The 16,436-nt window shown below is 37.4% G+C and overlaps 1 protein-coding gene across 1 annotated transcript in view; it reads right to left on the reverse strand.

Annotated features, from left to right (window-relative positions):
* Positions 1-7,845: 7,845 nt before the first annotated feature.
* Positions 7,846-16,436, reverse strand: part of pof1b (POF1B actin binding protein) — a 34,858-nt gene continuing 26,267 nt past the window's right edge. Inside the window, exons 11-13 of the mRNA XM_079834750.1 lie at positions 13,703-13,773; positions 13,455-13,581; positions 7,846-10,411 (exon numbers count right to left, since the gene is read on the reverse strand). Coding sequence (XP_079690876.1) covers positions 13,458-13,581; positions 13,703-13,773 — 195 coding nt within the window. The 3' untranslated portion in view covers positions 7,846-10,411; positions 13,455-13,457. The remainder of the gene's footprint in view (positions 10,412-13,454; positions 13,582-13,702; positions 13,774-16,436) is intronic.

Raw genomic sequence — 16,436 nt, forward strand, 5'->3', positions numbered from 1 at the left:
AACCTGAATGAGTCAATGCACACTTGCTCCTTTTATACCCGTATGTACTGGTATGTACGGGGGAGTGGCACATCATGCAAATTCCACTCGCCAATTCTCTCTGGCCTTTTCTGAAATATCAGTAGTGTTTGGGCCTCCAAAGTGTGACCCCTGGTGTCAGCATTCAATCTCTCCATCTCTCGATCCCTCCATCAGGGAATGAAATTTATAACAGTAACCGAGATGTCATCAGCATGCTGAATATTACATTATGTGACATTGTTTACTAGAGAACATTGGCATGATACATGGCATGATACAAGTTGCTCTGTATATTGCAACATACCTTCTGATGTTCATTCATGTTTATTTTGTGTGCTAAAGATGAGATGATCCATTCACGTGTACTCCACACTGCCACCTGAACTGAGGCACTTGTAGAACACTTTACTATCCCATGAGGCCACAGGAGAGGATTTGTGAATGATGCAACTGATGCTGGTAGGTCACATGATAATGACAATATGGCGAATGTACTACATCCGGATTACATTCATAGTACACACATTCATTCTATATATAACACACTTTTTGGCAGTTGTGAAGTAAATACTTTTTCAAAATAAGTACCTACTTAAGAGAGTACACGATTTTGGACGCATTCTAAAATATAACGTTCAGACGGAGGGTGACAACAGGTGCTGCAACAATGCAAATAATAAGAAAAATAACACGTTTTCATACACTACAACCATCTTGGTTATCTTGGATAACTGCTGCAACTATAGAAATGCCTGATTCTTTTTTGTGCAGGTCTTACATCCGTGACTTGTTTAACATATGCATGTGTGCGTGTGCGTGTGTGTGTGTGTGTGTGTGCGCGTGTGTATTAAATAGATAAAACAATGACAACAACAACAACAATAAATGACAACTTCATATTTTTTTAAAGAACAGAATAGGCTGATTTCCCTGTCAATGTACACCTCTCAAGTCTGCAACAGGTCCGTAAACAGTCCGAATATCAAACTGGACAACAAACTGGAAAATCACAACTTTTGGAGCACTCTGGTTTATAATTTAACAGTTAATTTAATCAAATAACAGTTACTGCAACAATTATAAGATCCATGAACTATGCATGATCATGTTTTATTTAATTTATTATATTTGAATCAATGTAAAAATGTTTAAAATGCATAAAAGTTGATGAAACTTTGATGCAATATAGTTTTAATAAATTATGCATTAATATAAACTTTACAGTTTAATGTTATTAATATTACAGTGTTTCGCCTTGTTGATAGTGGGTATCAAAAAGGATGTATACTGTAATGAAACTCAGCTACAATTATAGCTTTTGGACCAAATCCAGTGGTGAATTTCATTTCAAGTCCTCCACACCCCACTGCAATCTGATCAGTCAAAGAAAGAGAGAAAAACAGAAATAATATTGCAAATAGTTCACTTCTTAGCCTTTTTTATCTCATATTTGTGTCACTGCACTTAATTGTATTAAGTGACCACCCACTGGCATCGTGTGACCGGAGGCTGCCCAATGCTTGCCAACTTCAGTTGCATGCAATGTAGAATAAAGCTATTCATATATGCTGATGTGACAATGGAAAATGATGTTGGTGATGGGATCAGTCATTCCGCAGAGGAAGCTGAGGGTGTTCTGCTGACATGATATGCGATTATGAATATTAATTATTGAAGTGCAGCAAGAAGTGAGGAAATATGAACCTGGGGCGGAAGCACTTCTGTCTGAATCAGTCTCTCTCCCTGCTGAGTGTAGAGTGGACAGGGCCTAATAGCACATCCAGAAAAACTTACTCAAATCTTTTTGCTGCAGTCTCCAAACACTGGTGTTGAGCAGTGTATATGCCCTTTAAGGGATGGTTCACCCCAAAATTTTAATCATATAATTTGCTTTCTCTGTTTGTTCTAACCCTGGACTATTTTCTTTACAAATTAAGATGCTAAGCAGAATGTCCAAGCTTAGCTCTTTTCAATACAGTGAAAGTGGAATGGTGATTCACATTCAACTCAATTCACTAGAAAAGCTCTATCGTTTCAAAAGGTTAATAATCAATTTCGGATATCACTCAAGATTATTTTGTGGAAAGTCAAAACACAACCTTTTCAATATTTGTTCATTCTAAATCTAATTGTTAACACAGTGTTCTTCCACCCTGCACTGCTGGAGTGCTGGAGAGACCAAAGCCCTAAGACTGCTCAGACTGCCTTGTGGGTGGTAAGACAGGTCACTCACCTCCTCCACCACTTTGACCCCCAGTCTGGTCCTCTCGACCCTGCCAGCACCTGCAGTTGGATATTTGCGGGGTTCCCCAGAACCGGTGCTACCTGGTAGTGGTTTACAACTTGCACTCCAAATGGCCTGAATTGACTACAACTTGCTCTGTCACCTCACAGGTCATTGTGGACTTGTTTGACTCTTTGTTTTAATCTTGGGACCTTCCACAAATGATCACAATAGACAATGTCCCTCAGTTCTTCTCAGGTGATTTCCCGTCTTCCATCCAAGGCCTCACCCTGCTGCACTACAGGGCCTCACATCATTGCACCATGGGCGTTTCCCCCGCCTTTCTCATTTTGAGTACGGAACTCAACTTAATACTTACCCGTTAAATCTCTCCCAGGAGTAAAGGCTTATCATTTGTCAACAGCGGCGGATGAAAATGCGGTTTGACAGACTCAAGCACGCCAGAGTGCTGGACATTGCTGTCAATGACTGGGTTAGGGTTCGCTGTCCTCACAGGGGGATGGCATCATTCTGGTCCTCTCCTTTAAGAATTCCCCTTCAGCTTGGCCTGGCATCTTACCTTTTGAACTAAGGCACCCGCTGGCAGTCTAACCATCTTCGTAAAGTGCCAAAACCATGTCCAGCCATTACACAAGGCATACAGGCCATTCACACAGTGGAGCAGGATGCTCCAACACCTCAGGCTGTCAGACCCGGACCTTACTTTGCCTCTGGGCCCTCGACCGTCACTTTCTCTGCCTTTGGATTCTCCAGTCCAGGCCCATCAGCACCATATCTAGTCTCCTCCTCCCCACGACCTGTTCGCACCCGGTCACTGCTGGGTCACTTAAAGGATTTTGTATCTATATTCCATGTTTAGATAGAACATAGGTAAGGGGGGAGGGGTGGGGTAATGTAGGGTTGTCTATGGTGGATTGTTCAATAACACTATGCAGTGTTATTTTATATTTGATGAGCCTACTTTAATCCATTTCTGTAATGTGTTGTCAGACTCATAACTGCCTGTTTTTGTTTATCTATTCTTTGAGTTTCTGCTTCCTTAAAATCTTGTTTGCAACACCAGTTCGAATTCAATTCAAATGCAGTATGTAATTATGTAATACATTATTTTTGACATAATCACACATGATGAAAAAAAATGACTTAATTGTGTATATTAAGTACATCTTTTTCCTGAAATGTTTAAAGTGTCATTTCCACCAAATAATTATATTAGACACAATTACATTATTTGAGATGTGGTGGAAATGGCAATTCATGATTCTGTTAAATGCCAAAAATAACAGAGGTCTTCAGGTCTTCAAATAAAATAAACTAGTGTTAGTGTTAAAAGTGTGTTTTAAAACCAGAGGGTCAAAAGGACATTTAAGATGCTGTGTCTAAAATTCAAAATAAACATGTTTTGCATGAAATTTAATGATGCAACTGAACATTCTTCAAGTCTAAGTCAACCATAGCTCAATGTTAACAAAAAATAAGTTGGTCCCTTTCTTTTGTCAAACGTGTCTGCGTCTATTCACATGAATCAGTGTCTACGGGAAATGGGAAAAACAGTCTGTGAAAAAAAAAGCAAGCATGCAAAGGATTCCAGACACAAACAGACACAACTAAATAAATACAGTGGAGACACACTGGAGAAACAGAGGAAAAAAGATCATGGAACACATGATTTACACAAGAGAGACACATCCTGACACACACACAAGCATCCTCAGAGGATGCAACACAGGTATTCACACACACACACACACACACACGCACATACGTTGCACGCACACACACATACTTGTATATGTGGTTTACAGGGATTTTCCATAAGCGTAATGGTTTTTATACTGTACAACCTGTATATTCTATCCCCTTGCACTAACCGTGAACTATGTTTACATTGTAATAACAATGTCATTATGCACATTTGTGTCCTCATAAACATTACATATACATGTACACACACACTAGTGTTGTAGTCAAGACCACCAAATCCGAGACCAAGACAAGACCAAGACTTTGAGGGGTTGAGACCAGACCAGACCAGACCAGCACTCAAATTCATAAAGATCAATATTACCACCTGAGAAATGACTTATAATATAGCTTATAATAAATACCTTATAATAAAAATAATTAGAATAAGACACTATATAGAGCTGTTATCAATCAAATGAAATCATTAACAACTAAATTAATCTCTGTGCTACAGAGGTGATACAGAAGATGCATCTGAATTGGTAAATTACAAATGCATAAATAATGTTGCGGATAATGTTTTTCAAAAATATATATATTGAATGTTTGTTAAAGCAATATCATGTTTGCAGTCATGCTCAAATTTGTGAAAACAGCTCTCTTGCTCTTGTGATTTTGGTTAATTATATCACATGTTATAAATATTTTACATTTATAAACATTTTTGGTGACATTTTTGACACAATCCCTAATCAATTTCTGAATCTGCACAATAAATAAATCAAATTAGAAATAAGTTATTGATTGCGTCTGAAGCAGTACGTTTTACATCCAATCACATTAATGATGTTAATAAATAAAACAGGCAATGCACTGGCAATTTAGCAATATCCCAGCAGTTGTGGTCTTGACCGGTCTTGAAACAAAATCCAGGGTCCTCTTGAGACCAAGACCGGTCTCGAGTACAACAACACTGACACACACACACAGACGTGTTGGATTTTCATGTTTTATGTGCACATTCCATATACATAATACAAATACAAATTGTATATTCTTTCCTCTAACACTAATGCTACCCCTAAACCTACCCATCACAGAAAACTTTCTGCATTTTTACATTTTCAAAAAAACATAATTTAGTATGATTTGTAAGCTGTCTCCACAAGATCAAACATTTCCAGTGTTTCCTCTTGATAATTATATTAACAGTTCATAAAATTCAGAATTATAAATGAATGCAAAGCTGTTTAAAAAAATAAATAATTTGCCAAAGTCCAAGGCGCATTAAAAATGTGCACGAGAAATGGACTGGATGATATTCTGGAGAGAGAGAGAGAGAGAGAGAGAGAGAGAGAGAGAGAGAGAGAGACTGAGCAGTGTCTGTAAACCCAATATCCTCTGTGGCCCCAGGGGCTGGGAGTGAACGGCCAGTGCAGGAAGAGATGGGCTGCATTATCCACATCAAAGCTCTGAATTATCAGCCATAATCAATGCCTTTGCATTACTGCCCCTGCTCTCCCACTGCACTGTACAGCACAACAGGGCCGTGGGATCATCCGGAGAGAGAAAGAGTGAAGGGGGAAATGTCATTAGTCTGGGTTGATGTCTGTTCTTAAACTCTTTGTAGGTGCTGTGGGACACCAGGCATTGGGCTGGACATTTAACGGTGGGCTTTAGGGTCTTGCTGATGGGCGTGGACTGATATTTTGGGCAGGGTCTGTATAATTTTAGCTGAAGATCTGATCTGATTTTTATCTCAGATTATGTCATTATCAGTTACTGCATCTGATCTTTGTAAATGTTGCATTATGGTGCAAACAATCTTTCAAAACAATATGTGTGATTTTTTGTGATATTACTTTTAACAAATTACATTTTTATATACAGTATATGCACATCACTGAAATATCCTAAATAAAAAAATGCAAGGTCATTAGTGTTTGCATTGTGAAATTAACTTTAGAATTATCATAGGTAGAATTTAAGAGGGAAATACTTCAATTTCACCATTTTATCAAAGATATGAATGAACCAAAATGGTATTCAAGCCCTTTAAAATATAATGACCTCATTGTGTAGATGGAGAGAATGTTAATAGCTGTCCTGTGATAGAAAGGAAATGTTGTTGTCTAGCGCCCTCTGGTGAATAGACTAGTCATTTCTGGACTTAATTTTTATGCAAACCTATTTTAGTCTAGTTTTATAGGGCTATAGGGCTTTACACACTGCGCTTAATCCCGGGTTATCCTCGGTCTAAACACAGCTTTTAACCCCAGGTAAAGGAATGTTCACACTTGTAATTTAAAAGCAGGGTTAGCAGGTTGTGTTAACCCCGCATTGCGGTGCCACATTTGTACATTATGAAACATTGCCAGCAGAACATTGACCAAAGCATCACACTGCTTCCGCCGGCTTGCCTTCTTCCCATAGTGCATTCTGGTGCCATGTGTTCCCCAGGTAGCACCCCGCCATCCACGTGATGCAAAAGAAACAGTGATTCATCAGACAAGGCCACCTTCTTCCATTTCTCCGTGGTCCAGTTCTGATGCTCACTGTTGGTGCTTTCGGCGGTTGACAGGGGTCAGCATGGGCACCCTGACTGGTCTGCAGCTATGCAGCCCCATACACAATAAACTGTGATGCACTGTGTATTCTGACACCTTTCTATCAGGACCAGCATTAACTTCTTGAGCAATTTGAGCTACAGTAGCTCGTCTGTTTGATCGGACCACACGGGTCAGCCTTCGCTCCACACGTGCATCAATGAGCCTTGGCCGCCCATGACCCTGTCGCCGGTTCATCACTGTTCCTTCCTTGAACCACTTTTGATAGATACTGACCACTGCAGACAACACCCCACAAGAAGTGCAGTTGTGGAGATGCTCTGACCCAATCGTCAAGCCATCACAATTTGGCCCTTGTCAAACTCGCTCAAATCCTTAAGCTTGCCCATTTTTTCATGCAAAACACGACAATTTGAGTTGAGAAGATCTTTTATTCTTACCTTTATAGTCCCAAATGTCCATTCTGTATAAACTCGATAGCATTGCATTTTATTACGGTGACGCATTGCTGCCACATACATATTATATTTTCCACTCAATTATGTCGTAATAAGATGTTATGTCGTTTTAACATCTTTTCTCGCAATAACGAGATCTTATGTCGTTAAGACGACATAAGTTTCTCGTAATAACGAGATATGTCGTTAAAACGACATATTTTCTCCTTATAAGGACGTGTCGTACTACGCAACACATGTCCTTATAAGGAGAAAATATGTTGTTGTAATGAGAAAAATGACGTTTTAACAACATAACATCTCATTATTACGAGAAAAATTATGTTGTTTTTAAAACGACATCTCGTTATTACGACATAATTGAGTAGAAAAAATATGTATGTGGCAGCAATGCGTCATCGTACATTATTGCTCAGTGCACAATGTAAAAAGCTTGCCTGCTGTGTTCAACTACACTACGGTGACACGGCAAATATGCAAATAAGAACCTTAACCCAGGGTTTAGGAATGTAGTGTGAAAGGTCAATTTATGAATACCCAGGATGAATTCTTAACCCCGGGTAAATTATGACCAGTGTGATATCCCAGAATTCCGTTTACCGGTTTTTAGAATGACCCAGGGTTAACTCTTTCAAAGCCTTTTAAGTGCTAAAATAAAGTAATAAATAAAAAAATATATAGGCATAAAAATAAACTATTAAAATGACAAAATCACACATACATTTTTTTAAAAAGTGAAACCAGAAAATATAAAAAGAAAATCAAAGTTAAATTTTTAACAAAAACGATAATAGTATATATCAGTGACACTAAAATAACGAATACTATTATTGACATAAAAGAAAACAACGCAATTAATATGACGATCCAAATATTATTATTTTTTATTTATAAATCGGAATACTCTGGACAAACTGCGGGTTCATTTTAGGAGAAAAATAAACACCCTCTGATGTCAAGAGGTCAATTTTTCTTTATTTCAAGCACAAACAGTTTCATCCAAAAGAGATGAATGCTGCAAATGCAACACTGTGAATGTAAAGTTAAAGCATTTGAAGGAGCAATCCAACACATTTCAAATGATAAAAAGATGTTCCTAGTCAGGATATTATCCAACATCACTAAAAGAAAACCTAGAAAACTCCACACTCAAAAATAATGTCCTTTTAAGTGTCAGAGTCTTATGAAGAATTTGTTTATTAACTTTATTTAAAAACAACCAATGTTTACATAGGCTAAATCGACCATTCGACAGATTACTTTTAAATGTTACATACAGTAGCCTATAGCTGTGAGAATTTAGATAGCTTACACCAGTCACTGTTACCCCATGCGCTATCAACCACTTTAAAGCAGTAAAACCCCTCACCAGCTTACATTACATATTAGTGGTCTACCGATGTATCTAAGTTATTACAGTTTTTGTTCTTTTACAATCACTAAGACACATTTCTCAATATTTCTTCACACAGTTCTCCTAACCAAATTTCAGCTCGGCAGCAGTTAATTTCACACTCAAAATGCAAAAGTCTCAAATAAAATCGTTCTTCCGTAAACACTAGCATTTTTATTTTTTACCCAACACACTTTGTCACTCATAAAACACTAAAAACAGGCAGCATTATAAATGTTTTCTTTTGCATAATATCTTTACAAAACAAAAATGACACTCTGCTGTCTAGAAACTTACATGATCCATGTTTACGTTACAGCAAAAAATGTTCTCTTAAGATGGTAATGAAACTGAAACATTTTAGATTCAGAATATATTTCGATATGGTATTACTATAGAAATGTAGCAAATAGTCTTATTCATTTTTGTATTGTGCATGGTTTTGAACTTTAGTTTAATAGTTTTAAAAAGAGTATGTAAACGTGCAAATTGGCCTGTAGGTACATATATTATGGTTTCGACTGTGGTTGTGTCTGAGTGAGTAAAGGATTCATGTTATTTGAAAGATGTAGTCACTGAATGCATTTTGAGCCAAAGCCATGATAACTGATCCACAGTTTAGCCACTTAGACTGATGTTGTGATCACTGTGTGAAGAGTTTTGACAAAGTGACCCAAGTAAATGGGAAATAGGTCCTAGTGATTGTAAAAAGAAACTGATATCTGTGGGTTGGCGCCCCCTTGTGTCAGTCACAATATCCGACTGCTTTGCAAACGGATGTTTTTTTTGTTTTTTTTTAAATAATTTTCTTATTTTTATTTATTTATTTTGTGTTTCTCGTGTACGTTTTCTATATAAACTACCATTCAGAAGTTTGGGGTCAGTAAGATGTTTATTCAGACTTTTTATTCAGTAGGGATGCATTAAAGTGATCAGAAGAGAGTAAAAACTTTTACATTGTTAAAAAAATATATATCGATTTTGTATTCGCCAAAGAATCCTGGAAAAAGTATGCTTTCCACAACAATATTAAACGGCACTGCTGTTTTCAACATTGATAATAATAAATGTTTCTTAAGCATCAAATCATCATATTAGAATGATTTCTAATTGATCATGTGACAGAATCTGATGCAGAATGATGCTGAAAATTCATCTTTGCCACGACAAGAATTTGAAAATGTAATAAAATTATTTCACAATATTTGTTTAATGTATTTTTAATCAAATATGCTTTGCATTCTTGTTGAGACTTTAGAAAAAAAAACATTAGAAAATGAGGTTACACTTTATTAAAAGGTGTCATTGTTACAGTGTAATTATCTATTTAAGTACCGAGTAATATTAATTAACTACATGTACTTACAATAGTGTAAGGGTTTGGTTGAGGGTTAGTTGCATGTAATTATGCATAATTTACTGTTATTACATGGTAAGTACATGTAACATATGTAACAAGGACACTGTAAAATAAAGTGTTACCGAAAATGCTACTGACCCCAAACTTTTTGTATTTAGTGGGTCCTCCTGCTCTCCATATATCTGCTATTGAAAACCGTGTATCGGTCGACCACTACTACCCATATGCATCGTTTTCTATATAAAGCATCGAATTAAATAAAATTAGCATAATTCATGTACCCAAATGAATAAGAAAACCAGCAATCACCTTTTTCATTACTGACATACATTCCAGTCAACGAATATGATTTTGCAAGTGATTTCTCTCCAAATATTTACATCCTTACAGTAGTGTTGACTAGAGATCATATGAAGAGATGAGACACAAATATAAAAATATCAGTAGTCACGCTATATTGTAATAAACAAGATGCTTCTGGAAGATTTCGTGTCACTAAATGCTGTGGTTGGTTCAAACTTCATACGGCATTCTCCAATTCCAAACACTAAAGACTAAAAGTCAGCGCCACCGCCACCAATAGGAGCCACTGAGAAGAGCGTGGCATGCAGGGAGAGAAGGAGGGAATGAGATTCGGACGGGAAAAACAGCGAGGCCTCTGAATCTTCGTCCTGTTCATTCCTGTCAGAAAGAAACAGCTCTTTTAGGATTGGTAATAACAGAACACACATGGACAAATTCACTAGACACCTACTTTTGTATGCTGTATTTTAGTGGGAAAACATATTTTATATTCACTATTCACCGGATAACCATCTTATCTGATTACAATGCCAAGCAGTTTTTCAGATTTTAGGATTTGTTTCGTATAGTATAGTTATACTACAGTTACTGAGTGATAAAAATGTTGCTGGCAAATCGCTCTGACATTCTTCGTAGTAACCGAAATTCTTTGTAGGAAACTCAATGGCTACAGACACACTGGCTTCCTTCCCAGAAAGTACGCCCAGCGATGAGACTTTGAAAAATTGCTTCATTTATTCTGAAAATAAATGTGACTGCAAGATTTGTCAACTCAACACATTGTGTAAAGATGTTCTGGCACTGCTGGTGTCGATGTAAACATTCACTGGGCTGTACAGAGCTGAAATGCAGCAACATACAGCAAGTTTTATTGTAGAAATTATAAGTGGTGCAAGAACACAGCATGTCTATTTTCTGTGGTCTTTGTGGTGCTTACTGGCAATTGTTTGTCTAAGCAGAACTGTGATTAAATATGCATTCTGCTTTATTGCATCATCTTTTTTGTGTATAAAATAATGAGATCACTGGCAAAAAAAAAAGAGTTCAATGACATCATTCATTTATGCCAGAAGTAGAATTTAGCATTGGCCCTCTACGCCAGGGAGCGATCTATTATTAACTAGTGAACAGTGTACTTCAGTGTTCTGTTCCCAGACAAACACATGCTTAAGATAAATGCTCTTGACAAGGTGTGAAATGATGGAATTGATGTGAAACTTCTAGAGCAACTGAAGTAAACACTTTTCCTCTTTCTGTACTACTTTCTTTTTTTTCCTCATAAATATAAATATACACGTACCCAGAAAACTCTAGCCAAAGTAAATGATTGTTTTACCCTACTACCGTTCAAATGTTTGAGGTCGGTACAATTTAAAGGTGTCGTGTGTAATATTTATGAGGATCTATTGACAGAAACGCAATATAATATACATAACTATGTTTTCAGTGGAGTATAAAGACCTTACATAATTAACCGTTATGTTTTTAATACCTTTAGAATGGCCGATTTCTATCTCCATACAACGCGGGTCCCCTTACAGCGAAGTCGCCATTTTGCGCCGCCATGTTTCTACAGTAGCCCTAAACGGACAAACTGCTCTATAGAGCGCTAGCTACTCTCTGCTGTCTCAGATGACATTACCTTTGTCCTGTGTCGACCACCGTAGCATCTCTATGTGCTTCGAAACGGAGGGGTGAATGGCCTCAAAGCTAGAAGTCGCTAAAATTTACACAGTGCACCTTTAATGGTTTTTTTTGGGAAAGTCTTATGTTCACCAAGACTGCATTTATTTGATAAAAAAAACCCCGTTAATATTGTGAAATATGATTACTATTTAAAATAAATAAATAAATCTATATTTATATTCACTGGCAAACCAAAACATTATGACCAGTCACAGATTGAAGCGAATATCGTTGATCATCTCCTAACAAGACTGCATATTAAGGTCTGGGCAGATTAGATGGTAAGCAAACAATCAGTTCTTGTAATCAACCTGATGGATGCAGGAGAAATAGGCAGGAATAAAGATCTGAACAACTTTGACAAGGGCCAAATTGTTATGGCAAGGCGACTGGGGCAAAGCAGTCTCAGCAGTCATGAGAATTTACTAACAGCTGTCGATGCGCGAGGGCAATGAAGGCTATCCCGTTGGTCCGAGCCAACAGAAGGTATACTGTGGCACAAGTCACACAAAACATTATTTATGGTTATGGATATTGGCTGCAGACCCATCAGAGTGCCTATGATGACACCTGAGGAAGTGATGGCACCAGGATACACTATGGGACGACGACAAGCCAGCGGAGGGAGTGTGATGCTCTGGGAAATGTTCTGCTGGGAAACCCTGGGTCCTGCCATTCATGTGGACGTAAATTTGACACTTGCCATCTTCGTAAACATTATTGCAGTCCGCCTGTCCACCAGTCTACATGACAATGATGTTCCCAGGTGGAAGTGGGCTCTTTCAGCAGGATAATGACCATGCCACACTGCACACATTGTTCAGGAATGGTTTGAGGAACATGATGAAGAGTTCAAGGTGTTTCCCCTCTCCAAATTCACTAGATCTCAATCCAATTGTTGGACCAACAAGTTCAATTCACAGCGGCACCATCTCCCAACCTACAGGACTTGAAGGATCTGCTGCTAACGTCCTGGTGCCAGATGTATACCACAGGGCACCATCAGGGGTCTTGCTGAGTCCATGCCTCAAAGGGGTCAGGGCTGTTTTGGCAGCATGCGGAGGACCAACGGCATATTAGGCATAAAGTTTTGGCTCACTGGTGTATTTATATATTTATTTTTATATTTTATTCTGTAATGGCTGCATTTTCAGCATCATTACTCCCGTCTTCAGTGTCACATGATCCTTCAGAAATCATTCTAATATGCTGACTTGACCCAATAAACATTTCTTTGCATTACTATTAGCTGAAAATAGTTGTGCTATACTTAATTGAGTGTGGAAGTGTTTTTTTCACGTTTTAATAAATAGAAAGTTCCAAATAACAGTATTTATTTGAAATAGAATGTTACTTTTGCAACATTATAAATGTCTTTACTGTCGTTTTGTTATCATTTAATGCATCTTTACTGAATAAAGTCTCAATTTTAAAAAATCTTACTGACCCCAAACTTTTTAATCGTAGGGTAAGTATGTAACATTAAATATAATAAATTATCCAATCAATTCAGAATTTAGCTTTACATGAGCATTTGTGGTATTTCTTTTTTGGTTGCTGTACCTTTAAGACCTCTATGTAAACTCACTCCTTTCCAAAAAGCTTTTTTCCCCCTTCAAAATATCATAGAACATTTAATAATTTACATGACCCCTTTTAAGTGACTATGGTAAAAAGCCATTTCTACACTACACCTGAAGAAATGCCTCCCATTCCAAACTATTTCAAGTCTTACAATCTAGCTTAGTCGTCTGGTGACCTCCCCCGTCGTCTCGAAGATGACGGTCCTGTCCTCTTTAATAGGTGGTGTGTACTTGTAATCATCACTCAGCAGGCCCAGTATAGGGTACTGGTTCGCGTATCTGTTCCATGATAAGAAAAAATTCACAATGACCATAAGGACTTTGAATGACAATTTAGCCATTACGTTTTCACGTAGTATTCAGACAATTCATAAGCAATTTAAAACAAACACACACACACCTCTTGGTAACGACAGTCCTTGTCGAACTGCTGGAGCTGTCAATCTTCTGTTGTTTGAGTCGCTTGATCTCCTGAGAGTGCAAAGTCAAAGGTCAGAATGCAGTACTCCAGTATTTTAATATGAATTCACATTCCTCAAGGGTAATGAGGCTGAGGTAACGCAGAGACGTAAGAATGTCAACTATGATGTCAATTGCCGCTCCTTATAATGAGAACCATGTCCTCATTCAGTGATTTGTTTAGAAATACAGCTCTGGAAAAAAATAAGAAACCACTTAACATTAAGAAATCAGTGTTAAGTGGTCTCTTAATTTTTTCCAGAGCTGTAGATATTGTTTTCCCTGAACTTATCACTTCTGTCTTCTGATATGATTTATATGAATAAATGTCTATATTTCCAACAAACACATCTAACAAAAAAAAAATGCGTACAGAATGAATGACTAAATAAACTTGGATTAAATTAAGGTTTATCTATTAGTTCAACTGCTCCAACTTTAAACCCTATTTTTTCCCCTTGTTTTAGTTTTAAAGTAAACCTAGATTAACTGGAATTCTGTTAATCCTAAATTAAGTCTGGTTTAATTAAAAATTGCTGCTAATGCATTTCTAGAATGACAGACAGCATACTGCATACAGGGCTTGACATTAAAATGTTTTGCTCACCAGCCACTGTGGCTAGTGGTTTTAGTTACTAGCCACAATTTTGACATCGATAACCTGGGGAAAACTGCAAATATTATATAGAAATAATTTTTATATTATCTCATAATTTGGCAGCAGGTACTTTAAGGATTGACGCACGGCTCCATCATCACATGCGTGACGCATGCTTTTTCTGTTTACGCGAATACTCGCCAAGGACATTTTGACATTATTTTGTGTGTATTTGACTGTTTAAAGGGATAGTTCACCCAAAAATGAAAAGTAGCCCATAATTTACTCACCCTCAAGTCATCCTAGGTGTATATGACATTCTTCTTTCAGACGAATAAAATCTGAGTTATATTACAAAAGTCCAGGCTAATCCAAGCATTAGAATTGGATTCATAGTTGCTCTGCTTTTGAAGTCCATAAAAAGTGCATCTGCCCATCAAATAGCGTGCTCCACGCAGCTCTGGGGTGTTAATAAAGGCCTTTTGAAGCGAATCGATGCGTTTGTGTAAGAAAAATATTCATATTTATAACTTTCGTCCGACCGCCTTCCCTTTTCAATTAATGGAAAAATTGTTGAAAGTTACCCTGCCGATCGAAAGACTAACGCGACCAGGACCGCTCGTCATGACGTCACGTACGCATCTTGAGTTTCACTTTCAACACTTTTCCATGGAATGCGGTCGGTCGAAAGTTTACTTGATAAAATTATAAATATGAATATTTTTCTTACACAAACGCATTGATTCGCTTCAGAAGGTCTTATTAACACACCGGAGCCGCGTGGAGCACGTTATTTGACAGACAGATGCACTTTTTATGGACTTCAAAAACAGAGCAACTATTAATCATTGTTCTAATGCTTGGATTAGCCTGGACTTTTGTAATATAACTCAGATTTTATTCGTCTGAAAGAAGAATGTCATATACACCTAGGATGACTTGGGGGTGAGTAAATTATGGGCTAATTTTCATTTTTGGGTGAACTATCCCTTTAAAGCTGCAATCCATAAATTTTGCCTCTTTGTCATCATCTTTGTTTGAAACCTGCAATTGCAGTTAGTTGCAGAATTATCATCTTTAGGTGGGCTGTGCATCGGCACGTTTCTCAGCCTTAATTTCTGTACAGTCTAATCTTTTGCTTTTCACAACAGGTGAATCTCCAGTTGATGATTGTCGTATCCACCATCAAAATGATACATTTAATTTTTCCAGTTGCTGTGAGAAAAGGCTATAAATGATCCGCCACCTGCAGCATCCTCACATGCGATGTCCGGCTAGTAGGCTTCCTTCTTTATGTATACAGACGTGACGTAATGACGCAAATAATTTCCTGCGGAAATCCACCAGTACCAGTACTTAAATTATAATACATTATTACAAGTTTACCGTTGTGAATCGGGCTAAGGTAAGGTGATTTGAAAGTGTGTAACTCAGGCCCTGTGTGCTCTAGCACCCTGCATGTTTCCACTAGATTGCAGCAAATACTGGGGAAAAGAATTTTGTCTGTATCATGTATGCAAGATTTATTCAAATGGATCCGAATGGAGAAATATTACCTTTTTTATGTCATTTCCGCCTACCCCCCATACCCATATACAGTGGTATAAATGCAATATCCCTGTGTCATTTTACAGAAAACCCTGACATTACATTAAACACTTATGAAAGTGATAAATATTATAGTAAATGTTGTGTGTGATATAATAAACAAACATATAAAATATAAAAAAACAGCCAAACAAAATAGGCGTTTTTTTATTTTTTTGGTTACAAATTCATTTTTGAAAGTGTTTATCTCACGCCCTTGTGTGTTCTAGCACCCTGCAGATAGTTTTGGTTATTTCCAGCATATATCAGCAAACACTGGAAAAAAGAATGTAATGACACTGGGATATTGTATTTATACCACTGTATATGGGTATGGGGGGGGGATTGGGGTAAAACTGGGGATTACATAAAAAAGGTAATATTCCTCCCTTCAGATCCATTTGAATAAATCTTGCATACAACATGATACAGACAAAATGTTTCTAGTATTTTCTGGAATCTAGTGGAAACAGCCCAAACTGTCTGCAGT

The sequence above is a fragment of the Gobio gobio genome (assembly GCF_949357685.1).
Source record: "Gobio gobio genome assembly, chromosome: 14".
Classification (NCBI taxonomy): Eukaryota; Metazoa; Chordata; class Actinopteri; order Cypriniformes; family Gobionidae; genus Gobio; species Gobio gobio.